Source organism: Lactuca saligna, chromosome 9 (genome assembly GCF_052625555.1).
Source record: "Lactuca saligna cultivar CGN05327 chromosome 9, ASM5262555v1, whole genome shotgun sequence".
Lineage (NCBI taxonomy): Eukaryota > Viridiplantae > Streptophyta > Magnoliopsida > Asterales > Asteraceae > Lactuca > Lactuca saligna.
The window spans coordinates 194,038,812-194,061,507 of NC_136425.1; the positions used below are offsets into that span (position 1 = coordinate 194,038,812).

Below are 22,696 nucleotides of genomic sequence, written 5' to 3' on the forward strand. Positions count from 1 at the left end.
TGAAAGTATTTTGTTTTGTTGCATATGTAAGAGTAGTCTCAAAACATTTAAATAGGCTTGATGATAGTTCACGACCACTGGTATATTTTGGAAAGGAATCCAATTCAGGAGGATACAGGTTATATAATTAGCGTGAAAATAAAATTATTATTAGTGCCCATTCAATTTGTGATGAAAATAAGACACTAGAATGGAGTAATGAACCCGAAAATTAAGATGGATATGGATCGAGTAAATTTACGGTCTTGTGGAGTAATGGTCAAGCAACCTAAGACAATGGTGGTTTGAGTCCAACTGCAATAAATAGTTCACTGATCCGGCACAAATCGACCTAACCAATGACACTTCTCATTATGATAGCAGCCCATCGCAACCTGTTGATGATCAAAACACCAATGCAAGTTTTTCCCCACTTCATTGGTCCACTCGAACTTCAGTGTTGCCAATAATATAAAATTACTATGAGCTAGATATGGATCATTTAATGTTTCCATTAAATGAAGAACTAAAGAATTATAAGGAAGCCAAAGTGAACAAAAATTGGCTCGATGCAATGAAGGCCGAAATTGACTCCATCGAGAAGAACAATACTTGGAAATTAGTTCCTCCATCTAAAGATTCTAAGCCTATCAGGTTAAGATGGTTATATAAAATTAAAAGAAATACGAATGGATCAATTACAAGGTACACAGTGCATCTAGTGGCTAAAGGCTATGTGCAAGAGCAAGGCATTGATTTTGATGAAGTATTCGCGCCAATAGCTTGACTCAAGACAATAATACTATTGATTGCTCTGGCGGCCGGGAACAGATGGAAGAGTCATCACTTAAATGTAAAAACAACATTTTTATATGGAGATTTAAAAAAATAAGTGTACGTGCGCCAACCAAAAGGTTTCGTGAAGCAAGGTGATGAAACAAAAATCTACAAATTGGCAAAAGCATTAGACGGTCTTCAAAAATCTCCGAGAGCATGGATTTTGAAGCTTAATAACACGTTGAAAAATACGGGTTTCCAAAGATGCATGCAAGAAAATGTGGTTTATAGAAAGGTTTCAAATGGAGAACACATAATAGTGGCAGTTTATGTAGATGAGTTTATAAACCAATTCAAGAGACTAATGGTGTTACAGTTTGAAATGTCAGACCTTGATGAGCTAACTTGCTATTTAGGAATTGAAGTATTGCAAGAAAACAATTGTGTATGCTATGAAGATTCTAAAAGAGGTAGGCATGAAAGAGTGTAATGCAACTTAATGTCCGATGGTGTCTGGATTAAAATTGTCTAAAGCTGAAGATGAACCAGAATTTGAAGCTACTCATTATCGAAAAATAGTGGGTTGCTTATGATATCTCTTATACACTTGTCCAGATTTAGCGTATTCGGTTGGAGTAGTTAGCTGTAAAGTCTAAGAGAATCTCTTGCATGTGTCATTAATCAAATTCTTCGTTACTTGTGTGGTACTCCATCTTCTGGGATAATATATAAAAAAAAAAGTAAAAATATGAGCTTGATAGGTTACAGTGATAGCAGTCACAATGTAGATGTTGATGATGGTAGAATTACAACAGAACATGTTTTCTACCTTGGTAACTCACCTATTACTTGGTGCTCCCATAAGCAAGATACAGTAGCTTTATTCTCATGTGAAACTGAGTTCATGGCAACTACTGCAGCTGCGTGTTAGGCAGATTCGTTTAAGGAGTTGTTAGTTGAGCTGAAAGGAATGAAGAAACAGAAGGTGCTGATTCTAGGGTTGTCAAATATGTACCACGGAGAACCAACCAATATATTACCAACCGAACCAAGAAAGTTGGTTACCAATATATTTGGTAGCCAACATGTTTGGTTGGTAGTACCGTACCAATTCAATAAACTTGGTACGGTAACGGTATTAAATTTTAAATACCACGGTATTACCGTACCAACCAATTCATATATATATATATATATATATATATATATATATATATATATATATATATATATATATATATATATATATATATATATATATGAAATAGTATTTTTAAATGTCAAGTGTTTATTGTTTACGATTTTAAAAATTATGATATTAGACATTAGACTTAATCAATAGTTATTACCAGATTAGATAAAAAAACTGAAAAGTCCCTTATTAATTTTTTTTAGTAACTAGAATAGTTAATTTACTAATTTATATTACTCGACGAGAAAAATGTCCCGTATCATTACTAGTGTTTAACTATTACAATTGAAATTCTGAACAAAGTTGGTAATATATAATTACCAAATTGTACCAACCAAACTTGTTGGTAGCCAAACAAGTTGGTACCAAGTATAGTTGGTACGGTACTAGTAGCAAAAAATTGATACCAACTGTAGTTGGTATGGTACACGGTTTGAGTAAAAATCAACTATTACCGTACCATGTTCAGCCCTAGCTGATTCGCATAGAGAACAAATCAACAATAGCATTGTCAAAGAAACCTATCTTTCATAGAAGAAGCAAACACATTCACACTCGATTCCATTTTATTCAAGAGCAAGTGGAAAACGAGCAAGTGATTGTTAAACATGTTTTAGGAGTTAAGCAACGAGAAGATCTACTTACGAACGCCTTAGCTCGAATAAGGTTCACAGAGATGAGAAGGTTGTTTGCAGATATGAGAGTGTTGCTTGACGTGCAATAATTACCATCGACTTAGAGATTCGGGGGGTGATTGTTAGTGAATATTTGAGTCCAATGTGGCAAGTTATGCGTGTTTGGTCTGGATCACAAGTCTTGGGGTGTTGTCCAAGTACTCCTTACTTCCTTGGGTTATTAGGAACCGATATAAGGAAAGTCTAATTGTCTAGGAATCCAAATTATAAACTCATTTGTTTTAGTTTGGTATATATAGATATCAAATTTATGTAGAAAAGGATTAGAATTGAAGTTTTCGAATTATGTTTCTTCAATAAACGTCAAAAAGAGGTTTGGCAATTCAATTTTTGTGATCTTGTTACAGTTGCTGTTTATTTTCCCTTAGCCTTTACGGGTAATTCAAAAAGAAGAAAAACATTCGAAAACCCCCATAGTCAATCTTCGGATGCACATTTTAGAATATACCTCAACAATGACGAACCATATGATATTCTAAGGCCGAGTCGTCCTATGGAAAAAGATAAAGTGAAGAGAAAACTCAAGGGTTTCAAATGTTCTTCGGGTGAGGAGAAGAGAGAGGGGCTCATGGAATTGAATGAGCACATCCAAAGAATGTTGCAAATTGCGGACAAAAAGAAAAAAATTGTGAGTGGAAAGTAATGATGAAAGATGCTTCGAAATTACTAGAGCCTCAACGTTGAGTTGCAGAGAAAATATAAGAGGAACTTATGAAAAAATATGTGTTTGACAAATAGTATTAAGTCAAATTATAAGTCTAGTTTTAAGTCAAGCTTTAAGAGTTAAATTTTAAGTCTAGTTTATGTAATATTTCAAATGTTGTAGTTTTTTTAATGAAATGTTTGTTTTTATAAGAAATATAGTTTAATTTTTTTATAAAGCAATCTTGACCCACACCTAAAAATGGCATGTCATAATTGGATAGTTTGTACTAGCATGACATGCCATGCTCCAGACGGGACCTAATCCTGGTGACAGAAATCAAATATGATTATTGGTTTTTGATTTAAACAAACTACTACAAATCCAACAAGTGATCAGGTCTCCAACCACAATATTTAGTTTGTGTGGCAAATTAACATTACATCTTTCTAAAGAGAATCCCAAAAGAAATATCATACATGGATAGTTTGCTCTGAGCGGCATACGCTTTTGAAGTGTGGTGCTTTTTACATTCTTGCATGAATAATAGTTTATTTAATACAGTAATTCGATAAGTTAATCATTCCAAATTCAAGTTGTGGGGGACATCTGAATTTTGACATTAAACATATATCGAGCCATGACCTTTAGCCTTAGCATTAAGCAGATTGTGCCTATGTTAGCAAGATGTGCGTTTATTTGTTTAGAATTAGTGATAGAATGTATTTAAGCCATAGAAACTAGCATAATGTGCAAGATCATTTGTCTATATATATATATATATATATATATATATATATATATATAGTATATACAATTCCGAGGTTTTATGTATGAGGTCTCATAAATCAGTCTGTATCTACTCAAAGTATAACATTTTTCAAACAGAGATAATAATGAAAACTAAAAGTTGCATTTACCTCTCCATATATAGTCCTTAGTGTGATTCAGATCTTCCATGAATACATGATCTTTTGAATAATGGTCTCCTTTTAAGATTCTTTAATATTTGTAGGAATTTCAGACATGTATGAATCCATATCATTAAGACCTTAAATTCTTGTACATGTTACTATATTTAACCAATGTGAAGCAAGCAACGCATGCCATTAACAACATCATATGCCATAAGTCCAATCTTTCCTCCAATCCAACTACCAAATTGGCTTCCAATCAAATATCCGAATCTTCCAAATCTTTCCTCTCCTAAAAACCCTACATAATATGTCCCTGACAACGTTCCAGCACCCCTTAGAAATCCTTCTGTACCAATTCCTTGATAATAAAGTGTTTCAAGAAGATCCCATGCAGAAGAAACAAAAGGTCCTAAGATACGATCAGCTTTCCTCATTGCTAGTTTTGCAGCTTTATCTCCTGCTTTCTTAGCTTGTGTGGCTGCAGCTTTGCTTTCAATGCCTTGTGAGAGTGCATCTGCCAGTGAAGATTCAACGGCTTTACTTCTTGCTAGCTCCACATGAGCTGTTCTTATGTTGTTGGTGTACAGTTTTACACTTTCTTTTACACCACACACTAGTGTCCCAGAACCCCCATCCAGACAATCAAAGATACTATACCCCCCAGATGGGGTTGAAGCTTTTTCTCCAACCATCCCTTTGCATTTTCCAGATACTAGAAAGGGAAAAACAAAAAGTGTTAGACACAATGTTAATATGGCATCAAATGACGGGTATTTAAGGATTAACAGAAAAGGATGCTTCGATGAAAGTAAAAAGCCTGAAATCTACTTTCAAGTTTTGATGTTTACATCTCACATATCCTCAATGATCGTAGTGTTTCTACCTAAAGGTTTCGCATATGAAAATAAACACTATTGTTATGTATAATGTAGTGACCATATATACTATCTGCTCTTGTGCTTTTGGTGTGTTAATGATTTCTACGTGGTTGGGGTTTCGTGGAGAACAACATATTTTGAATGAACTCTTCCCCAAGATAATAGCAACATACATCTATTTCCAGGATATTAGGTGAAGAATATGTAGTGATCACCATTTTCTTTAAAACTTACAGAATTTCATGTCATTTTGGAAATAATTTCTGGAAATCGTTTAATTAATATCTGCATTTACTTAAACAACTTCCATGCATTGGTGATACATGTTCTTACAAATTTCTTCTTGTTTTAATCAAAATGATGAATTGAATAGAAATACAGTTGAATTTTCTGGCTTTAAACAACACAAAAGCCATACCGTATTAGAAGTGATTGCTAGTTTGTCTCAGCAGTTGAATTTTCGGGCATCAACAAATTTCATATGTGAAGAATAATTGTGATAATTTGTAACATGTAAGCGTCTCGATGATTAAATACTGAAATATATATCAATTTTGCATTCGGAAATCATAGAACTTCTGGAATTAAAACTGGTGGAGGATAAAATGTACCTACCGATGAAACGGAGGAACATAAAGCCGACGAAAAACCCAAGAAACTTAAATTTTCTCTTGAAATCCATAGAGCGCCTAAATTATATTTGATAGCATGTATCTCGGATTATGTCGGGGATCAACCTTCACGACAAAATCGCCTAACTTTTCTCTTAATTCCCATGCACCTCTCGTTTTTAGTTAAGATTTTATTGGATTAAATCGTTTGAATTAGTTGAGGAAGATGAATAGGAGTTTGAAATATTAATAAACTACCCTTGCATGAACTCATTTTACATGTTTTATTAGACACGACAAAATCGCCTTACAACAATATCATGTTTTACATTTTTAGTTTATATAGGTATCAAAACAAAACAAAAAATTTAAAACACAAAACCAAAAAAGCAAGCCATTTTAGAATGCCGATGAATTTGGGTATTTCCTTTAATTAAACTTTATGTTCGGTTCCATTTGTGATGTCAAACAAATCGAATTCGACCATGCCGTATCGAATATATGTAATATAGATATTTAAAAAATATGACAGTTTATTGGCTCCGATCACTAGCGGTGATGGCAGTTGAAATCGCTGATCTTCGACAGCACAGAAAGTATAGGACCTAAACATGGGGTTTATTTGTTTTAGAAAAATCAAATATCCTCCTATCTACTTTTTCTATCATCTTTCTATATATGATTACTAGGTTAAAACTCTTGGAACTTACATGTGTTAATTTTAAATATAATTAAGTAATAAAATAATATATCATTAATTTAGAAAAACTTATGAATTGTAATATTATATTTATTTTAATAACTTTGTAATTTGGAATTATTTAATTATACATGTAAATTCACATATCTTATAAAAGTCGTGAGTTTGTCTAATGCAACATAATATCACTTTTGGAGCATTATTCTTATTAAATACATGGAAGTTGTGATGCACTTACAAGATAAGCTAACATAATATCACTTTTGGAATATTATTCTTATTAGACAAAATTAAAAAAATGGTCTCTATGGTTTGCTAAAAGTCACAAAGTTAGTCCATGTTAATTTTTTTGATGCAAATGGTCCTTGTGGTTTGCAAAACTTGCAAAGATGACCCTTTTTACTAACACCGTTAGTATTGAACCGTTAGGGACTGAATCTGTAAGAGCATTTTCATCTTTTTAAGTATAAAGTGACTGAATTCATGATATTTGATAAACCACAGGAACCATTTTTGAAATTTGTTTGAAAAAGTGAAATAATTACCTTAAAGAATAAAGGGGCAAGGCTACAAGGCTCGAACTCGAGACCTCCCACCCTTATATCACAAGGGCCCTTACCAATTAAACTATAAGCTCATTTAGTTATATCTTCCGAAAACTATTTTATATAATAACGAAAACGTTAATACATAAATAATAAATAAATTACAAAAATCAATTTTTTTTATAATTTTTAAATAAAAAAAATGTATTTTAGCTATATTATAAAAAAATCGTTTTTTACAAACAGTTTGTATGTAGTTTTATGTATTTATTTTACGTAAAATATATTTTATTTGTCGCTAAAAAATACGTTTTCGTATAAAAAATATGTTTTCGTAAAATATATTTTTTTCATATCTTTGAAATAATAATAATTAACACTACTCATGACACAAAAAAATTGTATAAATTTTTTGGGTCGCTAGTTTTTAAACATTTTTTTTTCGGTTATATGTATTAAAAACAACATAATAACGATTTTGTTATGTATCTAAAAAATTTATACGGTTTTTTTAAATGTCAAGAGTAGTATTAATTATCGTTATTTCAAAAAGATATATCATTATTTTTTTCATCTTTATTTTAATAATACGATTTAGAACTTGCGATTAAGATGAAATACGTATTTTAAATAAGATATATAACCGAATTGGTTCAATCATTTTTCTGAAAACCGTTTTTCAGTTATATGTATCTAAAAAAGCATAAAAAATTTAATCGGTTATATATATTATTTAAAATACGCATTTCATCTTAATCGCAAGTTCAAAATCGTATTGATAAAATGAAGAAAGAAAAGAAATAATGATATATCTTTTTGAAATAATGATAATTAATACTACTCTTGATATAAAAAAAAGTATAAATTGTTTTAATACATAACAAAATCGTTGTTATGTTGTTTTTAATACATATAACCGAAAAAACAGTTTTAGAACTAGCAAACCAAAAGAATTTATACATTTTTTATGTCATGAGTAGTGCTAATTATTATTATTTCAAAGACAATAATTTTTTTTTTGTGAAAACATATTTTTATACGAAAACATATTTTTTATATGAAAACGTATTTTTTAGAGACATAAAATAATATATTTTACATAAAATAAATACATAAAAATACATACAAATTGTTTGTAAATAACTATTTTTTTTATAATACAGCTAAAATACATTTTGCTTTATTTAAAAAATATATATACAAAAAAAATTGTTTTTTGTAATTTATTTATTATTTATGTATTAACGTTTTCGTTATTATGTAAAATAGTTTTCAGAAGATATAACTAAATAAGCTTTTAGCTCAATTGGTAAGGACCTTTGTGATATAAGGGGAGGTCTCGAGTTTGAGTGTTGTTATTCACACCTGATTTACCCATTCAAAACCATTTTTCAAAGTCAAAACCATTCTTGATTTGCGTTAAACCCAAATTGAAATGACATCTAATTATTACCCCATCACCTCCTTTTTATTTTTCTTGAAATGTCTTTTACTCTTTTTTTTTGGGAAATTTTAAACTTCTTTCTACAATGATTGATTATAATGTTTCTGTTTTTTTTTTTTTTCAATTAGCTAATATTAATATTTAGAAATCTTTTATATTAACCTATATGTTTTTTTTCATTTTCATATATATATATATATATATATATATATATATATATATATATATATATATATATATATATATATATATATATATATATATATAATTTTTTATCACTACATAAATATACAAATGAAACCGGCTTTATTTTGTATAATATCTCAACTTTACTGTAGGAATTGTCATATAATATCTCAATTTTAAAATTTTCTTTTTGCTTTATTAATACTATCGATACCAATATGTGTAATATTATCAATACCAATATGGTTGTAAATTAACCATAGATGTTTGTTTAACTTATAGATGTTTGTTTATATTTGTTAGTTTAAATTTAAACAATAAACAAATGAACAATAATTAATCAATTTTTTTATGTTCATATTCATTTGTTAAGAAAATTAGTGTGTTCATGCTCGTAAAAATAAATATAATCAAACACAAACACAAATGAAAAAGGGTAACACAAATTAAAATAAAGGAAAACAAACACGTTAAAAATGGAAGCTACTAGCAGCGATAGAACTAGGGAAGCGAGCGGGATTGAAAAAATTATATGTACCACGTAATAATTGTAATATTCATATGATTGATGGTCATAATAACTAATAGAAGTAATTTATACATAATTAATATTACATATTTTATTGTTAAGATTAATGGTTACATAATAAAATTAAACTATATTTGTATTTAACAAAATGATGGTGATTAAAAACTATATTTTTTATTTATCACAGTTGTGTTTGGTTGAAAATATAATTATAATTGTATCTTTTAATATGTTTTCGTTTGACGTTAATAATAATAAAAGAAAAAAAACTAAGTCCCACCGATATAATGAATATCATAATTTTATTGATTGCCTATATAGACATTAATCAACTAGATGCGGCCGAAACAACCATCTATCGTCTATAGAATAATTAGAGATTAATACGAGTTTAATCAAATATAGAAAAAAAAAATCAAAAAAATATTAATATAAGACTACACAAACATAACTAAGAAAACAACAATTGTAATAGATTATAACATACCTATAATATATATATATATATATATATATATATATATATATATATATATATATATATATATATATATATATATGATTTAATTTAAATGTTATAGTATATATATATAAAAAATGTATGGATAATAGTTAACAACCGAAATTTTATTATTTTTACCATTACTATAAAAAATATATTTTAAATGTAAAAGTAAAAACTACGTCATTCGTCCCTCGTGTATATGTCCAAACGCATGTTTAGTCCCTATTCTCAAAATTTAACTCGGATCGTCCCTCAGTTTATTTTTTCTTGCATGCTTAGTCCCTCTAGACATAAAAAAATTATTTTTCCCATAAAAATTTCTTTTTTAATTTTCTATTATATATTTATCAGTTTTTAAATTTAACAAAAAACAAAATCAAATGAAAATAATTTTCTCCTGTCTCTTCCTTTTCTTTCGATTTCTCACTCGCTCGTCACAACCACCTATCCTCCTCCTTTCTCTGATGATACTAATCAACCAAAAATCATTTGTTTCCATCTCCTTCCTATTAACATCGTCTAGCTCAATCAACCTTCCAGAAACCACCAATAATTACAGGCAATCTTCACCACCTCCAATTACCGTCAATCACCACCACCTCCACCATTGATGAACCTAATTTGATTATCAAACATCAAATATTAAACCCAAAAGCTACATTCAAATATTAAATCAAACCCTTCCTCAATCTCCTACCCATTCAGATCTATATTTAGATCTGAAACTCATGTATAGATCAGAAACTCAAAACACCATAAACCACCACCTCTCGCTCTCTTCACGTGATAGTTAGGGTTTTAGGTGGCGATGTTAGATTTCTACACAAATCTATGGTGGCAGAGCAACTCACAGGTGGCGATAGTGGAATAGAGTTAAGATTTGGGAATCATCTTCTCTGATGAAATTGCAGATCTTACAACGAGTGATTGTGAAGAAAGCTCCAAGGATATGTGCACATACACATCACCATCGTTGTAACAAACCATATATGCCTCTCGTTTTTCCGGCGAGAGGGTACGTAGCGAATCCATACTCCGGCTCAAGGGTAACGAATCTGCACTCATCCCTAACCTTCTCCTTACCATTCAGATCTGCATTCCTTTGTGGATACTTTGCCGGAAGAAAGCCTAGAAGAAAAACAAATGCTTGAAAAACTTGAGAATATTAAAATAGGTGGTTGGTCAGACATCTGATGATGTTGCTGTGGAAGTCACCGAAATTTAATAAAAAAGATTGATTGTGGTTATTCTTAGTGGAACAGGTGAGCTTTGAATCAGGGATTGGGTGGGGTGAGTTGAGGGGTGACGGTGATGCTCCATTTTCCGTTGATGTAGATATCTTGCAGTGGTGATGGTCAAGTATTCTTCAGCAAAACAGAACAATAAGTAAAATACTTTTTAGAAATTAAAAATAATCAAAATTGTTAAAAAAGAAATGAAAATAAAAATGAAAAGGGCATTATAGTCTTTTCAAGTCTCAAAAGGGATGAAACGTGCAAAGTTAAACCAACGAGGGATGTAGCGTGCATCTTTTAATAATATGAGGGACTGTCCGAGTTAATTTTTGAAAATACCCTTCATTTAACCATAATTATTTTTTTTATTAGTTTTTTGTTTGACATAATTGCAAGTGGTATTGACTTATTTATTAGTGGTTTTATTTAAGGTGCATTTAGAATCCCCCCTCGAGTTTGAGCCTTGCCCCCTTCATCTTTAAGCTAATTATTTTACTTTTTCAAACAAACTTCGAAAATGGTCCCTGTAGTTTATCAAATGTCATGAATTCAATCCTTTTATACTTGAAAAGATGAAAATGCCCTTATAGATTCAGTCCCTAAATGCTCAATACTAACGGTGTTAGTAAAAAGGACCATCTTTGCAAGTTTTGCAAACCACAAGGACCATTTGCATCAAAAAAATTAGTAGGGGCTGACTTTGTGACTTTTGGCAAACCATAGGGACTATTTTTATAATTTTGTCTTCTTATTAAATACATGGAAGTTGTGATGTACTCACAAGACAAGCTGTAAAGATTTAATTAGAAAAATAATATGAAGCAAGTATTTTCTTTATTTTTACTTTTTTATAATGAAGAGAACTTGAAAATCTTAATCAACAACTTCAAAAAAATCAAGATTTAAGCGACATACGCAAGATTTTTACTTTTTTATATGAAGCAAGTATTTTCTGGTTGCTATCAATTCACCACTGATAATCAGTCTCATTTTTTTGTTTTTTGTGCTCATTGTTTTGAATCTGTGTTTCTCAATTATGATTCTCATTTTGTCATTTGACTCTTTTCTCTTTATGTTTCTTCTTTTCTTTGTTTTATATTTCTTTATCTTTCTTCTGGTCCCTATAATGACTATAATACCTAATGTACATGCTATCTCAGATATTGATAACCATCAACAAAAAAGCATCAATTTGTTAATGAAAACATTAAAAAAAAATCAAAAGTTGCTTCTCGATATTGATTTTTGTATCTTTCAATTTGAACATCTTCCTATTTGTGCCTTCTTTTTCTGTTGGCTTCTTGAACTTTGACTTCATCATATATGGTAAAATGTTATAGGTAGATAAGATAATTATATGATTTAAAGGTTTTTAGAAGAATCTATTTACCTCCAGATGCTTCTTAAATCATATGTGAAGATCTAATTTATCAATTAAGTTCAACTAATTTCCTGATTGATAATTGCAGATGGATTAGTGAACCAGAAACATATCAAATCCATTGGAATCGGACATCACAAAGACATATTCATACTATCAACGATGAAGCGAAATACACGCAACTCGTTAACTTGACATTTCAAACAATTAACAATACATTAAGCAAAAATTAGGTTATCGAGGCTACTAATTCAGCTGAAAAGAATCAAAACAAACGGCATTTTGCTTATCTATGAGTAGAATTAAATATGTCCTACATGAAATAGTTTAAATATTAATAACATTGTACTTTAATTGTACTCTTATAAATGTCAACAAATCAAAAACAACTTAAATGATTTCCTCAGGTTGAAGTTAATATAATGAATCCGTACAAAGAACCAAGTGTGTTGCCATGTGACGAAATTGGTTTTATTTATTAGATTAGGGTATTCTAATTGTGTAAATTTGTGGTTGACATTTTAAGAATATATCTTGTATAAATGTAACATCCAGACTCCCAGGTATCTTATTTTATGCTTTAATATTGAGTTTTTGGAGAGAGACTCGGCGAGTAGGCGCTCAGCCTCGTTGAGTAGGAGCGCGGATGGTCAGATTGATTTAATGGCAGACTCGGCGAGTCCACGCTGTTTAATGAAACCCTAATCCCCGGGGTTTGAGACCTATTTAAAGGGGCTTATAGCCACCATTTGCGGCTACCATACCCTTAAGAGACACCCTTATTGTGCTTGAACGTTTGTGAGAGCGAAGAAGCCATTATTGGACCTTTGTGGGTTTATTTTGCAAGAAGAAGTTTATTCCAGCTTGGAGGAGGCCAAGGAGGTTACATATTCGTGGATTTCAAGTAGAGGGCATCATCTTTGAGGTAGCATATCGACCCTCTTTCTGTTTTGTTAAAGCATCCATGGATCTAGGGTTTCCTATGCCCTTTATTGGGTTTATTTGTTGAGAATAAGGTCCCTTATCATGTTTAGACTTTAGATCTGGACCCATAGTGGTCCAGAGAAGGTTATCCATCTTGCTTTATGTTGGGTTATGGAAGAGATGAACTTAGAGTGTTGTATTTGGGTCTAAATCATCAAGTAGTGTCACTTGGACGTTGCATGTGTATCAAGTTCGAACCTTTACGTGTTTATTGAGCTTGGGGAGGTTAGATCTATGGATTAGAGGAGCAGATCTGACCTTAGAAGGTCATTTGAGTTTGAGCATGGCTTGAACTTGCAGAGTCCAAGAACAGACTCGACAAATAGGATGGGTTTTCCCCATAAATCACACAGATGGTAACTCGTTAAGTTGGGGAAGTGACTCAGTGAGTCATTTGGGATTTTGAGGACGGGAGTTCATGACTGAACTCGTCGAGTCACATTAGTGCACTCGGCGAGTCTGGTCAAAGGGTTCACCGCTGACTTTTGTTGACTTTTAGGGTTTGATCAACTTTAGAGTATTTCAGTCATGAACTCCTGAGAGGACTAAGAGAGGGAATGGTATAGCCTTGGGAAATGTGTTGATGTCGAGTGTTTATTTTCGTATGATTAGGCGGAGGCTAGATCCTATTTCACGGAGTCTGAGATTTCCGAGTTACCGAGTTACATGAGGTGAGTCTTCTCACTATACGTTACCTAGAGTGGCATTATGATTTGACCTGAAGATCTTATGTGCTATGTATAAGATTGTGTGTCATATATGCGATTATGTGCTATGTGTTGTATGTATGATATATAATTGTGTAGACCAAACCGGAGGGTCCAACGATACAGACCGGGCCGAATGGCCCAACAAGCTATGACCGGACCAGAGGGTCCAACGAGCTACGAGACTGGAGGGTCCCGCTGAAACACATCGACCGGAGGGTCGTACAGTAGCCTCGAGTGTCATATGTGTTGTATGTGGTATTTTGGGGAACTCACTAAGCATTTATACTTATAGTTGTTGTGTTATGTACTTCAGGTACTAGCGAGGACCGTGGACAAGCGCCGGCGTGACCCGTACACACAGAGAAGGGATTTGATTTTATGATCTTGGGATATGTTATGATTTGATAACTATTGTTGAATACTTTTGAGAATATTTTTATATAAATTTGGTTGTTGAAAAATGAAAATTTTGTTTTGAAAATTGTGTTGTTACAAGTTGGTATCAGAGTCTTGGTTTGAGGGACACGAATGCACCTTCGGGCGTATTTGAACTCAAACTGAGGATTTGAGATTTTTTTTTTAAATAAAACAAGTTTTTTAAAAGAGTAAAAGGTTTAAAAAGATAGGAGAAAACGGACGTCGGATGAAGAAGTTATGAATTTATAAAGGAGTTTTCCTGTCTTGGCCTACTAAAAAAATAAATAATAAAAATAAATTCAAAATTAGCCGACAAAGTCTAAACAAAAGTTTTAGAGCGTAGTCTCACCTACGCGGAGATATAAAGAACGTCAAAAATGGAGTTCGTATGAGGAAGATATGAATTTTTGAAGCTTATTAAATATTTTCGATATTTAATTTAGATATAAAATAACCGATATTATCCATGGGGGGAGTCAGCGAGCTGATCCACATTACGCCCAGCGTAATGCAATTTATGCCCAGCGTAAATCGGGTTTCAGCCCCCTATAAAAGGATGTTGAGGGCAGCCGATTCTTTTGCTCATTTCTTTCTCTCGTGTTTTTGCATTGTTTTTCGTGCAAGAATTATCCCGTAGCCCCGGTATCATTCCCGAGCCCTGAAGCAAGTCCCGAGGCCCCGAAGATCCCAAGAAGTGCAATTCCCGAGCCGAAGCTCTGCCCGCGAGGAGCCCGGTTTTTGTAAAGATCTTCCAGATCTACCAAAGAATACTACTTCTACAAGCCGTAGTGTTGTCCGATCATCTTCTGATCAAGTGAGTGTGTGGTTACTTTCTTCTAACGCATAATTATGAAGTATTTTATACGAAATACGTGTTATGTGTATATTTTGTTGTTATATGTGTGAATGTATATTCACTTTCTTCTATCTCATAGATATGATTTATTCTTTATGAAATACATGTTATGTGTATGTGTCTCATCTGTTGTTTGGAATATGTGATGAATGAGAATGCTATACAGGTTTTAAACTATGTATAAAAATATATATTTTTATCTACTAATATGTCGAGTAGAACATGGTTAGATAGTTGTGTGATAAACAGATGAGAGGTCTCGATGTTGTTTTTGATTCAGTCATCTAGCGGATTTTAGATGACAACCACAGACTTTTCTAGATAGTCCTGTGGAATGCTAGCAGGTTCGCCACCTGTACGTGTTAATGAACTTGGGTGTTCATTCATTGTTGTGTTAGCTGTCTTAGGGACGAGTGCTAGAGGTGGCGAACCTGCTAGCGTTTTCGCCCCCGAATGCATGTGTTTTCGCCCCGATGAAACATTCGTAGACTAGGTCCCTTGTGTTAGCTGTCTTAGGGACGTAAAGTGAGAATAACGGAAATGGGTAATTGGTTTATTGTTGGTTGGTGGAATTAAATATAATTATTTATTGTGGTTTGAAAACCCTATATGCTCACCAGGCTCCCAAGCCTGACCCACTCAGTTTATTTGTATTACAGGAAATGGTGCAAGGGCATAAAATGGATGAATCATCAAGTTGTTTTGTTTACAAGTTTGTATATGTATATATTTGTTGAATGACTTGTAATGTTATCGTTTATGATTTATGGTCTGTATCGGAACATGACATCCTGAGTTTTGATTATATAATGAAAATACATTTCTTTATGAAATGCTTTGGTAAATATTATTTTATCACATTTTGTTTTTGGGAACAAATTCTGCAACTCTTTTAAATCAAAAGGATTTACTCTGAAATTATTCTAAAAAGCATAAATGAAACCGGTCTTTTCTGGCCGTGATTTTGGGGATGTCACACAATCGTAGGCCTTATGCTACCAAGTGGAAAGAAGTTAAGATTGCATAAATTCAGTCCATATGAGTTTGGATTTGTCACTAGCCTTGTCTCTTAATTATGGTTATGACAAATTCATATGGATTGGAGCACATACACTATAAAATCTATGTGTCATAAGGTTTCTCTCCGATTAATGAAAACTATGGTGAGAAAACGATTTCACTAATTAGATTTTAAGTAGATAGAAGTTGTGATATTTGCATTCTCAAAGTCGTTAGTGGAGCGTGTGTGAATAACCGGCACACTAACATGGCCTTGTGAGAAATGGCAAAGGTCAAAACAATTGAGACTGTGATTACGACATTCCTTTTTATAGTTCTAAAAATTGTTTAGACGCCCATATGAGCTATCTAAGGAAAGGTGTATGATTTTGATAAAGTCTAATCAAAGCATCTCGTATTAAAAATTTGAGTTTTGGTAAGAAAGTCAATAAAGTATTGATTTCTAGAAGTCTAGCTGATTTCTGGATATATGTCAAAGCTAGTCAGAGCATAAGTGTTATGCTAATAATTATCATGTTAGTGGGAGCATGATCATTATGTTAAGTGTTAATTATAGAAAACAAAGGTTTCAATTGGGAAAAGTTGTTTTTCTATAATTAAGGGAGACAAAATTATACTTCATTTCAATTCTAAAAGCTTAGATTGAGATTTTAATCATCTTTAGTCAAGGATATATATATATATATATATATATATATATATATATATATATATTGCGTTCTCAAAATTCGATTATGATTACGACATCCCTCTTCATAGTCGAATTATGAAAACATGGCAAATAAAAATAATTCTAGCAAAAGACTATTCTAGGATCATGTATTTATGTGAGACATCATGAATCGTGTCTCATATGCTTTGGGTATAGGATTGATTGCATTTGTTATAATATTTATCCTTTCTAAATTTTCCAAATGCCTAGGACATTAAGAGGGGAAAAGGTCTAGAATTGGATATGACTAAAACGATTAAGCAATTGTCAAGGACAATCTGAGGCATACCATAATAGTTGTGGGCTGAGAAACCTAATCCAACACAGTGCTACAGTGGTTAGCTACGTGCTTATCAAGGTAAGTTTCACCTCACTGTATTCGTGGGTCGAATGCACCAATGTCGGCCCACTATTTTTGGTTATCTGTTAGTAGAGGGATGCCCTATGGATTGTATATAGTCATGTAGGATAGACTGAGGACTCTTGATCTAAGCTCTCTTACTTGTTCCTTGTTTTTCTAGAGTAGGATCAATTGTCCGGGTGACTATCTGACCTCTGAGTATATACGACCATGCATTCCTTGGATTGTTAATATTTAGTATGCTGCTATGTGGTAGTGATATGTTAGATCTATGTTCTGGTATTGAGTATGTTGTCATTCTGTAGTGATTTGTTAGATCTGTTTCCTGCTATTGAATATGTTGTTTTTGTTGGATTAGTGTCTAAGTCCATAACTAATTTGGTATGTACTTGACCCGATGGTGCATGGTCCTTTTGGGTTGCCTTCACCAAAGCAACTTGATAGGATGAATTATAGAGAGAAAGGATTAAATATGATTTATTAATATATTATGGGAATAATATATTAAAGGAGAAATCATATTGTTTAATTAATATTAGTCAAGAATTAATTGATAATTAATTTTGTGACTAAAAGAGATTAATTAAACTTAAGGGACTGGAATTGTAATTATAAGATAATTGCAACTGGGCTATGGGTTACCTTATATTATAAGGTTGGACGAATTCTATGGGGAAACCCATTAGAAATCGTCCAAGGCCTTTAATTAAAGGAGTCCATGGGTTGCTTAGGGCTTAAGCATCCAAATTAGGGTTTCCTTGTTAGCTAACCCTAATAGCCTCACTATATATAGAACCCTTATGCCTAAAAAACGTGGACAAGCTTCCTTCTAGGGTTTTGGACGATTTTGGGCAGCCTCCTTCTCTTCTGTCACACCCCAAAACCAAGAACGGCGGAAACGTTCTACGGCGGAGGACGTCATGTGATGTATCACAACACAGTAATAGTAAACAAGCAAACAACATCATCCATTGCATTAAATATATAATTTTTAATACAAGTGTGTTCTGTACAGTTATAGGCACCAAAAATAATGTAAATCAAAATAAAGAGATGAGTCCTGAACGCGTTCCATCTTCTCAAAAGTTGGTCTCGGTACCTGTCTACTGATAACCTGAGAATACAAGTTATTTTGAAATAGTTTATCAGCATAAAGCTGGTGAGTTCATAAGTATTTTAGTGTTGGTGTTTGTTATCAAAACGTTTGAACATGTCTCGAGTGTAAGTTTGTAAAATGTATGTAAATGTTTGGAAAATGTATGTAAATGTTTGTAACTGTTTGTAAAAGTTTGAATCTCTCAGAAAAACCTATATTTTCTATAAAATTAGCCTTCTACCAAGGCGTAACTGTTTTGTATGTTTGTTTATCGTAAGAGTGTGTAATTTTCCAAGTGTAACTATCATTATCAAAATATAGTTTATACATTATTGTTTAAGTGAAATAGTCACTAAATGTATATAAAGGATAAATTACTATAGTACTGTAGTATTGTATTATAAGAACTACTGTTGTACTAACTACCTTAAACCGGATTTATATTAAGGTACCATGTGATTAATTGTATCATACTATCGACTGAGTAACAACGACAAATGTAGGTCGTAAAAAGGTATGACGTTTGGCACCCGCAGACCTGCAGGTCCGGCTGTAGCTAGTAGCAAGGTGTAGGATAGTCAATCCAGTATAGATCTATACGTAAACTCACCCTCTCCCTCCAAGATAATTTTGGTTACAACTCGGGTCATGAAATTTAAGGCATGCCCGATACAGTGGATCACAATTGTAAACGTATTCATGTATAGGTAATGTAATGTTACTTGTTCTAGTATCGTTGTATATGTTATCTTCCTAGTATAGTTGTATGTGTTCTTCTCTAGTATAGTTGTATATGTTCTGCTCTAGTATAGTTGTATATGTTCTGCTTTAGTATGGTTGTATATGTTCTCATAGTAATGTATGTATATGTTCTCATATTGATAAGTATTGACTCATGAATGAAGTGACTCATTGATCTAGCAATAGTATAAGTGTAATCCTGTGTTACCCCGATGGTAACTTACTAATGATGTAACTGCTAAGCATGAATATGGAAGTACTTTTATGTCTATATATGCACCTATGATATATAATTAATATTGAAACGACCCTCGGACGGCTACCCGACATCCCACAAGACCACATCCAAATCGAGGAAAAGGAAATAGGGCGGATGGCCTTCCCAAGCCTTTTCAACATTTCTTATATATCTATGCATATATGGACATGCAATTTATAAGAAGTATAATAAAGTTTAAATAAAAGTTTTTGATAAGTAAAAGAGTTTGTAAAACATTTTGAAGTAAAACAGTTTGATAAGCATTTTGAAACAGTGATGAAATCATTGGTTTTGTAGTTATTAATCACATGTGATTGATGTAATAACTATAATTATTCAACTTGTATCCCCCCCCCCCCCATAAAAGTATTTAAAACATTTAAAAGTATTTCAAAGGTTAATTAAAGGGGTATAAACTCACCTGTAGTGAGTGGTTCTGATGATAAAGTTGGATTTGATGCTAGGTGTCAAGTGGTGACTTGAGTACACACGCGAAGCCTATTTAGCATATATTGGCACATGTATGGATATAATTAGCGTTATGAACAACTAATTGATGATTTTGGGACCATCATAGGGACTAGTAAACACTTATAATGAAGTGTTATAATCATATATGATTGTATGAGGGTTTATAAGGCTATACAAGAGGGTGTATGGCCAAAATACACACTATAAGTGTGTGTGCGGCCAGGTGTGCGGCCTAGTGTGCTGCCAGCACATGTGTGCGGCCCTGTGTGTGGCCATGTGTGCTGCCAGATGGTGTCTGCTGCCATGTGTGCGGCCAGATGGTGTTCTTGGTGTTCTTGGTACCTTTTTTTGAAGATCTTCAAGGAGAATGGATGATACTTGGGAGGATCTCGTGTTCCATGCTTGAAGAAATGAAGGAAGTGTTCAAAAATGATTCAAGTGTGGTATATATAGGTGGAGTGTGCGGTTGGGAAGGGTGTGAGGCCGCAAACAAGAGTGTATGGCCACACACTCCATGTGTTGGAGTGTTTGGTCCGGTTTTGATTCCTACACTTCGAGTTAACCCTTTTTAACACCCCTACCTTGATTATATCACATTTAGAATGCTTCATTAGACTCTAAAGGGTACTAATATATAGTAAAATGAGTCTAATATTGGAAAGAATTGGAGAGTGTATGCGAGAAGTTTTTCGGGTTGTCACATCATCCCCCTGTTAAGGGAATTTCATCCCGAAATTTGAGTTTAAGTTACTAGATTATTAAAAATAACTAAGTAAAAAGATGAGGATATTTCATTTTCATCTGATCCTCGCGTTCCCAAGTGAATTTCGGTCCTCCCTTGGCGTTCCAGCGAACCTTCACAATCGGGATACGGCTTTGTTTCGTCTGCTTGACCTCACGGTCCATGATCTCTACAGGTTCTTCCACGAAGTTGAGGCTCTCGTTGATCTCGATCTCGTCGAGTGGGATTACAAGAGTCTCATCGGATATACACTTTTTCAAGTTGGAAACATGGAAGGTAGAACGTACGTTACGAAGTTCGTTCGGTAGATTGAGTTTGTAAGCCACTGGGCCGATTCTTGCGAGAATCTCGAAAGGCCCAATGTACCTTGGATTTAACTTTCCACGCTTTCCGAAACATATCAAGCCCTTCCAGGGTGATACCTTCCCTAAAACGCGGTCGCCCACCTGGAATTCCAACGGTTTTCTACGTTTATCGGCGTAGCTTTTTTGTCGGTCTCTGGAGGCTTTCAGTCGTTCGCGGATCTGAACGATCTTCTCCGTCATTTCCCGAATGATTCAGGGACTGTGAGAGTACTATCAGGAGTTTTGCCCCTTTGCCAACTGGGTGTCACCCACTTCAGCCCAGCACAGAGGGGATCTGCACTTCCGGCCGTAGAGGGCTTCAAATGGGGCAACCTTGATGCTCGTATGATAACTATTATTGTAGGAAAATTCGACAAGAGGTAAATGAGTATCCCATGCCTTTCCAAAGTCAATCACACAGGCTCTCAACATATTCTCCAGTGTTTGGATGGTCCTCTCACTTTGTCCGTCGGTCTGTGGATGGTAGGCTGTGCTCATGTCCAGCCTTGTTCCCATGGAATGTTGTAGTGATTGCCAGAATCTTGAGGTGAACCTACTATCTCTATCGGAGATAATAGATATAGGAACACCATGTAGTTGCACGATTTCCCTAATGTATGTTCTCGTAAGTTTCTTCATCTTGTCAGTTTCTTTGATAGGCAGGAAGTGTGCATACTTGGTCAATCTATCGACGATGACCCATATGGTATCAAGTCCACCCGTTGTCTTGGGTAACTTGGTTATGAAATCCATAGTGATCCGCTCCCACTTCCATTCTGGAATCTCTGGTTGTTGCAGTAAGCCGGAGGGCTTCTGATATTCGACCTTAACCTTTGCGCAAGTAAGGCATTTACTTACGAAGGTAGCAATCTCTGCTTTCATATTAGGCCACCAGTATAGCTTTTTAAGATCCAGATACATCTTATCTGAACCTGGGTGGACGGAATACCAAGTGTTGTGCGCCTCGGTCATGACCAAGTCTCGGAAACCACCGTGTTTCGGTGTCCAGATCCGGTCCATGAAATATAAGGCTCCGTCACCCTTGGCTTCTAAATTCTTGTCCATTCCTATAAGGGATTCACTCATCACATTTTTAGGTTTCATGGCTTCAAGTTGGGCCGCCTGAATTTGTTTAGACAAGTGTGAATGGATGGTTATTGACAATGACTTGACCCTGCGACCAGAATATTCCTTCTGACTTAGGGCGTCTGCTACTACGTTGGCTTTACCCGGATGATAACAAATATCACATTCGTAGTCATTGAGTAGCTCGACCCACCATCGTTGTCTCATGTTGAGCTCCTTCTGATCGAATATGTGTTGTAAACTCTTGTGGTCGGTAAAAATAGTGCTTTTTTCCTGTACAAGTAATGTCTCCAGATCTTCAGAGCAAACACCACGGCTCCTAGTTCAAGATCGTGGGTCGTGTAGTTGACTTCGTGTGTCTTCAACTGTCTGAAGGCGTAGGCGATGACCTTACCTTGCTGCATCAAAACACACCCGAGCCCTTGGTTCGATGCATCACAATAGACTACGAAGTCCTCTATCCCTTCGGGGAGAGATAGTATTGGTGCGGTGCACAAGGCTCGCTTGAGCGTTTGGAACGCTCTTTCTTGATTCTCTTCCCAGTAAAGGCCACGCCTTTCTGGGTCAGGGTTGTAAGAGGTTTCGCTATTCGGGACAAGTTCTGTATGAATCTGCGGTAGTAGCCAACGAGACCTAGAAATTGATGAATTTCTGTAGGCATCTTCGGTGCTGACCAGTTC

At 33.9% G+C, this 22,696-nt stretch overlaps 1 protein-coding gene across 1 annotated transcript; it reads right to left on the bottom strand.

Moving 5' to 3' along the window:
• Nucleotides 1-4,180: 4,180 nt before the first annotated feature.
• On the bottom strand, nt 4,181-5,903 carry LOC145017138 (uncharacterized). Its single transcript, XM_078975213.1, has 2 exons — nt 5,697-5,903; nt 4,181-4,915 (listed from the first exon to the last, which is right to left on the bottom strand). The coding sequence occupies exons 1-2, from the start codon at nt 5,761-5,763 to the stop codon at nt 4,365-4,367; spliced, it is 618 nt and encodes a 205-aa protein (XP_078831339.1). The 5' UTR covers nt 5,764-5,903; the 3' UTR covers nt 4,181-4,364.
• Between the last annotated feature and the right edge of the window lie 16,793 nt (nt 5,904-22,696).

Coding starts and splice junctions, on each gene's coding strand:
- LOC145017138 (XM_078975213.1), bottom strand. CDS start 5,763: ATGGATTTCAAGAGAAAATTTAAGTTTCTTGGGTTTTTCGTCGGCTTT. Junction 4,916..5,696: donor TATGTTCCTCCGTTTCATCG/GTAGGTACATTT, acceptor TTCCCTTTCTAG/TATCTGGAAAATGCAAAGGG.